At 37.8% G+C, this 13,431-nt stretch overlaps 1 protein-coding gene across 1 annotated transcript in view; it reads right to left on the bottom strand.

The window, feature by feature from the left end:
• The window catches only part of LOC144055157 (neuronal acetylcholine receptor subunit alpha-7-like), a 36,621-nt gene extending 28,949 nt beyond the window's left edge, over window positions 1–7,672 (bottom strand). Inside the window, exons 1-2 of the mRNA XM_077570893.1 lie at window positions 7,526–7,672; window positions 1,667–1,806 (exon numbers count right to left, since the gene is read on the bottom strand). Of these exons, the coding sequence (XP_077427019.1) occupies window positions 1,667–1,806; window positions 7,526–7,595 (210 nt within the window). The 5' untranslated portion in view covers window positions 7,596–7,672. The remainder of the gene's footprint in view (window positions 1–1,666; window positions 1,807–7,525) is intronic.
• Window positions 7,673–13,431: the final 5,759 nt, after the last annotated feature.

Below are 13,431 nucleotides of genomic sequence, written 5' to 3'. Positions count from 1 at the left end.
CAAGGTGACGACAGTAAGAGTAATGTGTATTTTGGTCACAGAATGATGGTGTCGGTTCCCCTTCGATTCGGGGATGTAGCAAGAACTTCTATATAAAGGAGGAATTTGGTCACACAAAGAATGTTCCAACAAAACACCCACTTTCAACAGCAAATCCAGATGTTTTTCTTTAATAACAAAACATTGCAAGTGAGGCTTGAGGCGAACCATAAGCCAGGCATTCATATTTGACAAGTTTGGAACAAGATCAGGTAAGGAGAGCTAGAACACAAAATGAGATGTGACAGAAAAATCCTCCTAAAGCACACATGTCAAAATCAGAGCAGAGCTTTGATGTGAAGCCCTGATGGTCGTACTTGGTAATTCGGGGTGATTGAACGTAGTTTTGTGTGAGAAACATGAAGGGGCAAGCCGAGTAGGAAATTAAGAAACATGTTACGGTATTTTGGTTTTGCTTTCGACTACTGTTTTTACAACCCTTGAGCTTTTTGCCTAAACTGTGATTACTTTTGTGAGATCCCCAAGCTTGCCTTGACTTGAGAACATTCCATAATAGGGCAAAATTGGGACAAAATGCTCACCAAATGGGACAGAACGGAACTTGAAAATGCTGTGTGATGCCAGGGAATACATTTGTTGCTGATCACCTAAAAGTTTATTCAAGTTTTGTTGCATTCAGTCCGATTTACTACAGACTAAATTTCCCATCCGCACCATGACGGCTGAGGCAAATGTTTTGAAAGTTCAAAAATCTGGCCCAGCATCTATGGCAATTACAGCCAGTTCACGTTTGCACATCAAGTCTCACATTTGTGGCCTGAAAGCGAGTTTGCTGTGGTTGCTTTTAACATGATGTAAATGTAGCATTAGTCCATTTTATTTGATTTAGTCTGAATTTTTATGCATTCTTGTCAGTGTTCGGTGCGGTGAGTTAGTCGCTTCAGCATTGTAAAATAAAAGTAAAATATGCATGCTTATTCTCCCGAAAAGCAACATTCCACTGATTGGCTGTAGTAAGAAGAGCTGATTATGATTGGACTCATCAACAGCTATGTGGCAACTTGTTTGTGCAGTCATTTGAGAGCGCGGTGAGAGGTTTGTGTAGCTCTTAATGGGTCAATATCGAATATCAATATAGAAAGCAAGTAAAAGAAAGTAAAAATTAAGAATGGTAGCCATATCCTTTATAAATGCATAATAGGGCACATTGCAATTACCTGTTTCTGTCATTGTATATCAGTGTTTGTTTGTTTGTTTGTTTGTTTGTTTTTAGAACAAGTACATATCTGTCAAGGACAAAAAAATTCAAAATGGAGAACTATAGTTCAAAAACTTGACTTGTTAAAAAAAAAAACTGAGATCAATTTTCGATTACGCATCCAAAAATTACTTTAAAAACAGCTGTCAGACCTTACTCAACAAAAAACGTGTTCTCCAGTGTTATATGACAGTTTGGCCCTGGAAAGGATTTGTTCTTTAATCTCCGTTCATTCCAATGGGATCCCAACACCCACCCCCCACCCCCAAAATAAATAAAAATAAACAAACTAAATGCATACACCAAAGAAAGGTTGAAAGAGGTTCGACCGTACATCTTCAACACTTTCTAAGTGCCTAAAACGAATAATACTTATATTTTTCTTCTGCTCAGTCAAAACACACTCACCACATCAATGATCTGAAGCAAAGTGAGACCAAGTTCCACCATGATGGGTGCGGAGTCGTTTTGGACTGGTCGTTCCAGTCGATTATAGTTGACCATCAGGTCCCGGTACAACTTCCTCTGATGTACTCCACCATGGCAGCCTACAACAGCAAAGAACTTCATTGACACAATCCCGTTTGAAGCATTATTAATGCGACGATAACAAGTAATCCATTTTCAATACTGCTTATCGTGTACAGGAGTGTGCGAAGCTGACTCAGGACAAAAGTCGGGCTACAAACTGGACTTGTCACCAGTATAGTTGAGTTTTTATCTCGTTTTAAGTTTCGTTCTTTATATTTAGTTAGTTTTAATTCGTTTTCAGGGCAGCTCGGTTTTATTAGTTTTTGTTATTTCAAAAATGCTTAATTTTAGTTTAGCTTTAATTAGTTTTAGTATTAGTTTTTGCATGCAAGATTTAATAAATACCACGGTAAAATGAAAAAAAGCAACACACTTCTTACTGAGCATTTCGGCCTAATTAAATGAAAAAGCAAGCATGTCACAACACTTTTCTGTGCGACACACTTGCAAACGTCTTTATTCCGGTTATATTGAAATAAATATACCGGGTGCCGGGTTCTTGTTCATTGATAAGAAGGACAAAACCTTATGTCCGTGTGTAGATTACCGGGGCCTTAACGGCATTACGGTCAAAGATCCACTACCGCTATTGGATTCAGGATTCGCTCCCTTACAGTCCGCAACAATGTTTTCAAAATTAGATCTCCGAAGGGCATACCATTTGGTGAGGATCAAAGAGGGGGATGAGTGGAAGACAGCATTTAAAACTCCGTTATCTGGTCATGCACTTCGGACTTTCTCATGCCCCAGACATTTTTCAACGGCTAATAAAAGATGTGTTGAGAGACAGTTTTCAGTTAGTTTTGTTTCATCTACCTTGATGATATTTTAATCTTTTCCAAAGATCTAAATGAACACCGTCAGAACCCTTCTGAGTCAGTGCAATTCCTGGGGTTCATTGTAGAGAAGGGTCACTTAAGAGCAGACCCCGATAAGAGCCAAGCAGTGATCGACTGGCCAACCCCAACCACGAGGAATCAGTTACAGCGTTTTTTGGGCTTCGCTAATTTTTAAATTTAAATAAATGACAGCCAGAGAGCACGACCTCTGACAAGGCTCACGTCAAATAAGTAGTAGTAATTTAAGCAGTTTAAATGGAGCCCAGAAGCTGAATCTGCCTTTGTCAAACTCAAAAATTTAACCATATTCATTCTCCACTGTGAGAATTATATTTTACAGTACAGGCTCACAATGCTTTACAAGATAAATGGTCCAAATGGTTTAGTTGGCCTTTGTTTCATTTACCCAAGGCCTGCCACAAAACACGTATTTTGTAACACTTCATAGTGAACGAACGTGTATACGTTTTTAAGTTGCACCCTATAATCTTCACTAAACATGGTCAACGCGCTGATTCCCATTGTTTTTTTCACATCCTAGAAAGTTGACCCTGTCCGAATGTAGTCCTCTGATTTCATCACATTGGAACTCTTGGCCAATCACAAACATGCCTACTCAGTCAGTTTTAAACATGTCAGCAAATGTGAGAATGCAATGTATGATTATGTAATTAAGCCATCAGCCACCCCTAGGTTTGTTTGGTGAATTACTGGTAATTATTTGTTCCACAACAATGGCACCTGCCGAGTACCACCACATTAAAGATGATAAAACTCCTTTGCATTTTGTTCAGGCTGTGGAAATTGGAAAATACAGTTTAAATGGCGTTACTATTCCAGATGTGGTCTTTATGAGCGTAATAATAAATAAATCCATTTTGATGTAAATGTGTGCTGAATGATCAACAGCAAAGAAAAAATCACATCTCTTTTTACCCGAGGAACATAGCAGCAATAAAAAATGTCCTTGGGCAGCCTGAATCATAAACAGATGGCCTGCAGGTAATTCATAAAGACTTTTGTTGCTTAGTTAGGATGTCTGATGTGTCTCAGCTGTTCAAGGTGCCATTAATTACATAAATGTTGCTCCTACAAGCTATTTCTCCCCCATGAAGTTATATATGCAGTATATGTGGTTGTGGTAATCATTCCAATTTCGTTTAACATTTTGATGTTGAACGGGACCCCACCCCAGAAGAGACATAGAGCAGGTCTCATAAAATGTTCGGTGGATCTCACTCCCTTCTGAGCTCTCTGGATGATTTTAAATGAGAGCACTTCAGACAGCCTCCCTAACTTGTAACTGTTTTATCTAATCAATGTCATTTTAAATTGTGTTGAAACTGCAACTTTTTGCTGACATGTATGTCATTTTCATTTTCTTGCAAATAACTTCTGCCGCCTCTTGGTCAGAACTCCCTTGGAAAAGAGGCTTTGAATCTCAATGGGTCATTCGTGGCTAAATAAAAGTTAAAAAAAAAAAAAAATACAGATATACAAGTGCTGTCCTTGACTAATTTATCTTTAAGTTATTCAGCATCTTCCCCATCAAACCATATAGCCAGCCTCTATCTCTGAAAACATATTTTGAATATTGCCTGGCAGGAAGTTATGTCTTGCTTTATATACTAGTTGTACAATTTTGAATTGCACAAAATAAAAATAAAAATAAAAATAAAAATTTTAGACTGCGGAAAGAGTGGAATTGTGTGGTGGAGGTATCCAAAATTATGGGCTGCTCTTTATAGCTTTTTTTTTTAATTTTTAAATTTTTAAATTTTTTATTTTTGCAATAAGAACAGAGGTTGGAGTGAATTGTTACTAGTGTTTCCTCAAATTTCTAAACGGAAATTTAAATATGGTAATACCAGAGAAACCAGTTCAGGGTGTACCCGGGCGGACCCGGCTACTACCCGACCCTTATGAAGAATGAGCGGTTCAGAAAATGGATGGATGGATGGAATACTGGAGAACAGTACAGAATGTGTAGTGATTTTTGGCTGAGAAAATGCTTTGCTTTTGCCAAGATGGACACATAATATAATATAATATAATATAATTTAATATAATATAATATAATATAATATAATATAATATAATATAATATAATATAATATAATATAATATAATATAAACAATTTTGGTCCTAACACTGACCCCTGGGGGACACCACCTTCAATATCCAAACAATCTACGTCCTGCCTAGCTGCCGAGTCCGGAGAAATTTGCTGTGGGGAGTTATGCAAATGCTCTCCTTTCTCATGGATGGTCAAAATTCACAACATCTTGTTCACAGACACATTTTCAGAAACGATGGTTTGACTGGTACAACATAGTTGCAGAAATGTTACTACACCTAGTCACTGCTCAGTGGAGCCAGTTTCAAATGTGAGGAAGCGTTTTGTTGCATGTGAGCCAATGGATAAATGATGGCCCAGACAGATGGACAGATGATTAAATGAAAGCAAAAAGAAAAAAAAAGGTCAGCCTCAAATCCATTGTTCTCACGTCAGAATGCTGTTGCAAGAATGACAGTGGGCATAAGAACAGATCCTCAAAAAACATCTCAATTCTCTTCCATGTATAACATCATATTCTAATTTCTTACAACACTTCAGCAAATCTTGTGACACTTGAGCTATGTAAGCCTATACTGGATTTACTGCACAAGTTTATTTTTAGTGATGGTAAACAGGAAAAGTGTGTTGAGGACTAAAGAACCAAAATGGAATTTATCGCAGCATGAATGTGAGAAACTAAATGTTGAAAGAGCGGATATCCAACATTTAATTAAGACATCTTGTAGATTTTTTCTTCACGGAACATTTGATGTAATGGCAAAGACCTAAATTGTCTGTCCGCACCATATTGTGGCTTGAGAGTGCCAGACAAAGGCAAGCCCCTGACAGCTTGTTCCTTGAAGCAACACTGACTTCCCACCAAGAGGGACCTCTCAAGAAAAGCTTTTAAGAAGCAGTTTAAGTTATAGAAAAATGCCAAAACTGCACACAGTAGAACACAATAAAGGCAAAATATATTACAGACCTTGGAAGACACAAAGGATCAATTCCACTGCAACAAAGAGAATTCCTATGAAAATTTATAGCAAGAGATACAAAAAAACAATTTGTGCCCCTCTCTCAGAAGTTTGGAGTCTAATCTGGCACTACACACAGACTACTTCGCACCTAACTACAAAGTGGCTGCATGTCACTCAGTGACATAAAACCACAACAAATTTCATGACGCTAACGTACAAGACAACAGATCGAATTTGCTATTATTTTCTTCTTTGAGTGCAATTAAGTCATATTAGGGTAGCTGTTTCACACATGCCTGAATAAAATCTGGGCAAGTATAATCTCACTGAATCATTTTATTTTCTAAAAGATTTTTTTTTTTCTTCTTTTTTCAGGAGAATTATTTATTATTTTATTTTCTAAAAGATATCTGTAACTGTGCTAGTGTTTTATAAAAAAATTAAAAAAGGCACATCCACAATTCTAATTAAAACACTTTTAATTCATGCAGTATAACGTATCGTCTAGTTTTGACAACCACATTAGTCGTTGCATTTCATTAGCCAACAGGAATTTAAAAAAAATATTTATAACTTAAAAATATGTATATATATTATGCCCCTTACAATATCCATCCATCCTTTGATTTTCTATGTACTTGTCCTCATTAGCATTGCATGTAAACTGTGGCTTATTCCAGTGACTTTGGGCACGAGGCGAGTACACCCTGGACTGGTCGCCAGTCAATCGCAGGGCACAAATGTATATTTGTAAACTTTCACACCCATGGGCAATTCACAGTTTTGAATGAACTTGAGGCGCATGAAAGACAAGGCAAAATTTAAACCTCGAACTCCTCCACTGTGAGGCAGACGCATGCACACGCTAATCCTGAAAATTGATTTATTTGTAAGTCAAACAAGATGATTGAAGAGAAAAGGGATGACCTTCATTAAGAATGCTCTTCTATGGTATGCTGCATTTGTTCATCACAGATTTTTACCATTTTAGGCTGCACCTTCACCCAGTGACAAGCTGTTTTGTTGTTTTTAAATGTCTTTTGTGTTGGCGTTCTTACAATTGTGCAGGTTTGCCCATTAGAATTTCCAGTGTTACAGTATCGGTTTTTAAAATCTGTTTTTAATGGCTAAAATGTAGCCTTGCAAAATAATGACCAGTCCAGGGTGTACCTCAACTCTCACCCACAATCACCTGGGATTCCAGTCCACCCTCGACCCCAATGAGGACAAGCAGTATAGAAAATGGATTGATGGATGTATAAAAATAATGGTAATTAAGTAACAAACATCCAATCAAAAGACATGCAAAGGATAGATAGATAGATAGATAGATAGATAGATAGATAGATAGATAGATAGATAGATAGATAGATAGATAGATAGATAGATAGATAGATAGATAGATAGATATCACAAGTACTGAAAACCAACCAACCATTCAAACATAATAGAGAGCTTTAACTTCATCTGATGGTCTTTGTGGTCCACTAATCATGCATTTAATTTTGACAGCAGATTACTCCGAGCGGATGAACATTCCCAATGGGCTTCGTGCATCATTGCTGGTGTGCCCTCCTTTTTTTTTTCTAAGCCAGATGTTGTTAGTCTAAAGAGCGAGACTCACACAAACACACTGACCCACACTAGCACTCCAGGCACACTGTAATATGTTCAGCTGTAGTGATGTGATGGAATTCCTAAACATGCAAGAATATTACACATACTCACAGTCACATCAGGGACTATGTCTGAGTCTGCGTCATTGATGGTCAGAAGCAAATATTGTAAAATAAAAAAAGCTAGAGTGTATGGTTATTTGGACATATTTCCATAAGCAGGAGTCATTCAGCGACCTACCTTGAAAGCTCAAAGTCGTCCAAAGGTAAAATCCTACCAGTATTGATTTAGTAGTCCTGTGTGACTCCATCACAGCAGTGTTGTAGGTTCCCTTTTTAGCCCACTGGAGGTGTCAAACTTGGAGAGCTTCATCAGACCGCTGCATCTCTCTCTCTCTCTCTATGTCTCTCTCTATTTCTCTCTCTCTCTCTCTCTTTCTCTCTCTCTCTTTCTCTCTGAAAAATAAACATCGTTGTCTTATATGCAGGTTTTGAAAGCCAACTGCCTGCATGCTTCGGTCAACTTCTTCAAACTTTATCCATGATGAGCGCTGTTCTCCAAAATCAGTGTTTCACAATTTATTCAGCCATTAAGGCATTCATTTTACATTAGGGATACATCGCTGCACACCAAACTAACAAAAATGTAACAAAAAGTATGAATATTGAAGTATGACACTGTTGTCTTAATGTACTCACAAACTTACTTTTAAGTGTGAAATCTTGGACAGTTTTTCTCAGACTTGAAATAATCAAAACTACTTGTTGAATATTCACATTCGAGTGCCACTTATGCACTTCAAAAATGCAGTTTCTTATTTATGTGAGCAAGTTGCAAATGTTTTGCTACATCCATGCAAATGTTAATATACTGTACAATTCTGGTTTGTCTCAGGTAAGTGTGAATTGTTGTATCCTATTGAAGTCATTTTTTGGATAGGACGTCATCAGTTTGTGGATCATGTGGGCACCTAGACAGCCCATCTGAATCCTGATTATATTTTCCCGCTCTGTGGACAGAACTGCCAACTCATAACTTCAAGTTTCGCAATAGTAAATATCAATGGCACACATTTTAGGGCAGGGAATTCTAACTTGTGTGCAGGATACTTCGCTTCACATTTGGACAATCCGCAACTTATGTAGGAAAAAGAGAAAGAGAATGATGAGAATCAGAATGATAGATAACCCTGATGTACTTGAATCGCTGAGCAGACAATAGATTGTTGTTGTTTTTTGGGCCAGTACTGGGGTGCTTTTTAATGAAAGCAAGATACACTATCTATTCATTTTCAGAAACGCTTTTCTTCATCAAATACTCGTAATGTTGACGAGACCCAAAAGAAGAGTCCGAGTCAAGTCTCTAGTCTTTAGTGAACAAATCTAAGTCGAGTTGCAAGTCTCAAAAAAATAGCGACCTAAGTCTCTCACGAGTCTATGTTGCGTGTCCCCATCTCTGGGAGAAAAAACTGTGGCCGTAACCCCAAGGAATAAGTGGAAGTACTCTGCAGTGCGTCAACGGAGTGGGTCTTCGTCAATGTTTAGGTCATTCATCAATCATCAGTGAAACTGGTGCCTGTCATTGACGGACTGAGAAAGTCCGCTGGTACTGACCTACTCATGGGAAAATGATGCTTCATGAACTACTTGTGATATATTTTATGTTACTCCTCTAGATGGTGCTTTTGGTTTAAAGATAAAGGCTAGTCTAGTGCAATGGAAATTGATAAAAAGTTTCCACTGCACCTTTAAACCAAGAGCACCCTCCAGAGGATTAAGAAAATAACACAAGTGAATAATGAAGCTTCATTTTCCCATCAATAAAGGTGCATTGTGGAGTTTAAAATGTTTATGTTAAAGATTTCCATGCATTCTCCACCAACCAGATGAGTACATAGAGCCCTTACTTTTTAACTGTGACTGCATCTATCAGCTTCCCTTTAGCGTGGAGTGTTCATTACAAACACAGTTTCTCGGGGGTCGGAGGAGTGGTGTGTCAACATGCTATATACAGAGGCTGCAGTTACGCTTTAGACCAGAGGTGGCAGTCATGCGTAGAAAAGTGACCAACTCCACAATGCACCTGCCGAAAACCCTCTTCCGGCAATGCTTAGGCCGTCAGTTTTTCTAAGTTTCCCATCATTGGCTAATTGTAAACAAAACAGGTATCTGTCATTGACAGAAAGCCCACCTTTGAAAATAATAAATCAAAATCAAAAGTTATTTGGTTTATCTGTAGCAGAAGTGAGCACTTCCAACTCTTCCTACCTCTGATCTGTTCAGTAGTGCTCATATGACAAGAGGAAGAGAACTAGAAGTTATGTAATTCTGCCCAGTACTTCAATTTGGAGTAACATATGAAATGATGAATGACAGAAGGTTCAAAGATACAGTCTTGGTGAAGAACAAGCAGAATGTAGCAGATCTCCTTCCACCTCAAGTCCTGGAGTAAGCAGGTAACCTCAGTGGGAGATTTACTGAACAATAAATGAGCTTTTTGAACACATTTGTTGTAATAATGAGAAAGTATCACCCAGCATGCATAAAAGGTCTACAAATGTTTGATTAAGTATCAAAACTTAGACGTTGACAGCTGCAACAAAGTAAAAGGCACTCAGTGGAATGTAGACCTCAATCACAATTTTAATTTGAATCATAACCAAACAGGAAGTACCCTGTGGGATTAAAAAAAAAAAAACATATAATGTTTAAAATCATGCCATCATTTCAGTTAAAGAGATTACATCACTGAATTTTAAGCTCTTCAGTTAACTATAGGCATATAATAGTATATAAAAATATATAAATATATAAAAATCTTACCTTTGACACTATGGCGATGTAATTTTTTTATGAAATATAAGGTGTTATGCTGCCTATTTTTCTAATGCGGAAGTAAAATGCCAGTTTCAGTAAAACCCCGCCTCTGCCCGTGTGGTTGTCGTGCCCCTCTCGTGATTTAGTGCCCTAGGCGTAAGTGTAGATTGACCCCCCCCCTCCCCCCAGACAACTACAAGTAATACAATTAAATAGCATAAGTACAGAGTAATACAACTGTTTAGTGCAATTTGTGCTGACATTATTAACTACAAAATGTTTTCAAACTATGTACAATATATTTGTGTAAGAATGACCTAGAATTTCTCATAGAGGCGCAAATGGAGGAAAACACAACTTTGATGATGTTTTTGGTGAGGAATTAGCATTTTAACATGGCTGAAAGCTCCAAAAAGTTGATTTTTCACGTTATTGTCCCTTTAACATGTGTGGCTTGTCTGCAGTCCCAGGAAAGAAGTGGATGCTGTCTGAAGTGGGAGTCTGTCAGTGTTTCTTTCATTTCTCAGCAAAACAGGTGTCTGTCATTAAAGGGCTGAGAAGAGACGACACATTGACCTTCCGTCAATATTGATGGAATGTCCACCTCTGTATTTGTACCTGTATTTCACTTTGATGCTACGGTCAATACTGCCGTCCATTTTGTCATCACTGACGCTAAATGTTGTCCTCTGATTCCATTTCCTCACTTATTCCATGTTTCTCTTGATTTCTGTCTGTCCTTCCCCATCTGTGTTCCATCTGTCTCCATGCTCTAAGTTTATTTCCTCCCACCTCACCGTTGTGTTCTTGTACTGAACTGTCAATGCACACAGCAGAAGGCGAAGTGTCCTAAGACCATTAGAAGAACACTCGAGGCACTTTAGCGCTTGCTATTTATCACTCCTCCTTTCATTTGCTTTAGTCTTTGTGCATAACAGCTCTCACCCTCCTCTCCTTATCTCCCTTTTTGCATGTCTACTTCCAACCTCGAACTGGGCACATTGTCGTATATGTATGCTGACTGCCATCAGCTTACATTAAGAAATGGCTTTTCAGCTCTGCCTGCAGGGATGGGACTCTGGCGTGAATGTGTAAGCTTGGTTATGTACTGTATTTCTCTCCATGCACTATATAAACTGTTTTATTTACACTGCTACCATGCTTGTGTGTGTTTTTAAGTTCACTTTAAGAGAAGTATCAAGTATTCACAGTAACGTTCACATTTAAAGCCAACTTCTTTTGAGTTTCCTATAGTCAGGTGCAGTGTTAATGTTAAACTGTACATAATGTTAGAATGGGTTACAATAATATTAATGTACTTGTTTTGTTTTTTGATAAACAGTTTGGCATTCTATGGTATTGTATTTAAATGGTGGTCACTATGGTGGTACCCGAGAGCTATTAAAAAAAAAAGAGTTGAAAACCACTCTAGACTATTCAGGTGAATAAGGTCTAATACTAATATTGCAATTTTTAAATAATGTCTTAAAACATACCTTTTTACTAAGACACACTTTAGTCTGTGACTATTCTTTTCTCTTTTAAAAAAAAAATTATTATTTTATTATAAAGTGTTTTGATTGTGGGTGATTTTAATTGTAAAGTGTTTTGGGACCATGTTTGAGTTTGAGTGAAACATGAAAAAGAATAAAAACTAAACAAAAACAATAACAATAATAAACATACAACAACAAAATAAAATAGTTATAATATTTTTTCCCTTCCAATTCAATTTACTATGAACAACTTCACAGAGGCACACACATAGCATCTTCGTATTAAAAACTGCAATCATAAAGGTGTCAGATAACACAGAACAGTTATTTTTCTTCATTCAAAACAATGTGTAGTGAATCGTAATATCAACATAGCAGTCTTGTCGAATAAATTTTGTGTTAAAAAGTCCATCAACATTTTTTTTTGTCTATACTCTGAGTTATTGTTACCCAAAAAAAAAAAAAAACCTTCAGGGAATATTGTCAATAGAGTCATTCTTTGGATTTACAAAGGCTTTATGGCACTGATGAGCCTGAAGTACCTGGCATATATTTGTTTACTTACATTTTCTCTTCTTTTTTTTCTTTAGCTTTGCCCTTCCCAAACATTGTTCAACACGCATACGCACACAAACCTTTCTCTATGAGTCACATCTGTAGCTGTGAATAATAGAAGCGTGCTTAGGTCAGACTGTTCAAGTAGACAGAAGCAAGCAAGCCAGGCATTGGCCTCAGCCCTGAGCTGAAGGGAGCCGCGGAGACAGATGACATTATCCCGTAGACGACAAAGCACTGCTTAACACTGCAACGACAACATGTTGGTGTCGAAAACCTACGATAGGGCTTCTTACTAGTTTCTGGCTGGTGGGTCCCACCTCTGACCTACTGTACTCAAACAGTGCAATGACACATTGGGAGTCCGGGGGAGGGGGGCTAGATAACAGTTAGCAGGGTGGCAGGCAGCTACCATTCATCAGATAGTCCTACATTTTTTATGTTAATGAACATTAAGTAGAATAATAAAAACGTAGCGGCGTACCTAGCCTGTCCAGTATGTAACATGCACTATCCAATGTTGCTAGGTGTTAAATCAGTCCTTCAAACACGAATGTATGCTAACTGGTCGGAGTGATATCAACTCTGCTGATGCATTAGCCACAATCTTCTTCTTCTTTTTCTCACTTTGATCCACAAGTGGTGCGGGTAAATGGTAGTGATGGAGAAACCGCAGCTTTCTGAAGCAGTGAATCAATATGAAGCAATGTGTCGAAATCAGGTTCAGTGGTACCTGTTGTAAAAAGTTTCAGAACACTGGACCTCATTTCTGGTGTCAGGAGGTCTGTCAAAACTGATACTAATTTGGCTTTGGAATAGCGCTATTGTATTGTTTGTCCTTGAAATGTCTGGTAGGCTGTAAGCTAAATGAATCATATGTTCATATGTATATCCATGTTGCTGAATATGCCATACAGATCTCTGTTAAGAGTTTGTGACAGACACAATTCTTAACTTGCCTTTAAATTTTCATGGTATTAGCCTATCCTTTGGATAGTACAGCTGATGCAAAATTGCTTGGCAGTTTGACAAATTAAGGCAAACCAAGTGTGGTTGTCCCATCCATGATGTACAACAGATTATGTGCCCCTTAACAAAGGAATGCAATTCAGGAATCCCTGACTGCTGCTTATAAAACGGGAGCTGTAATATAAACTACAGTATATAAAACATAAATTCTGTAGTTCATTATTGATTGGTAAACAAGATAGCTTGTCTATGTGCCCATGAATGGATCTGCTGCCATGTAGTGGTCATTCAATGGCATTACAGTCAGTCA

The sequence above is a fragment of the Vanacampus margaritifer genome, chromosome 7 (assembly GCF_051991255.1).
Source record: "Vanacampus margaritifer isolate UIUO_Vmar chromosome 7, RoL_Vmar_1.0, whole genome shotgun sequence".
In the NCBI taxonomy this organism is placed as follows: domain Eukaryota; kingdom Metazoa; phylum Chordata; class Actinopteri; order Syngnathiformes; family Syngnathidae; genus Vanacampus; species Vanacampus margaritifer.
Note: the sequence above shows the minus strand (reverse complement) of the source record. Positions and strands in the feature narration are given on the sequence as shown.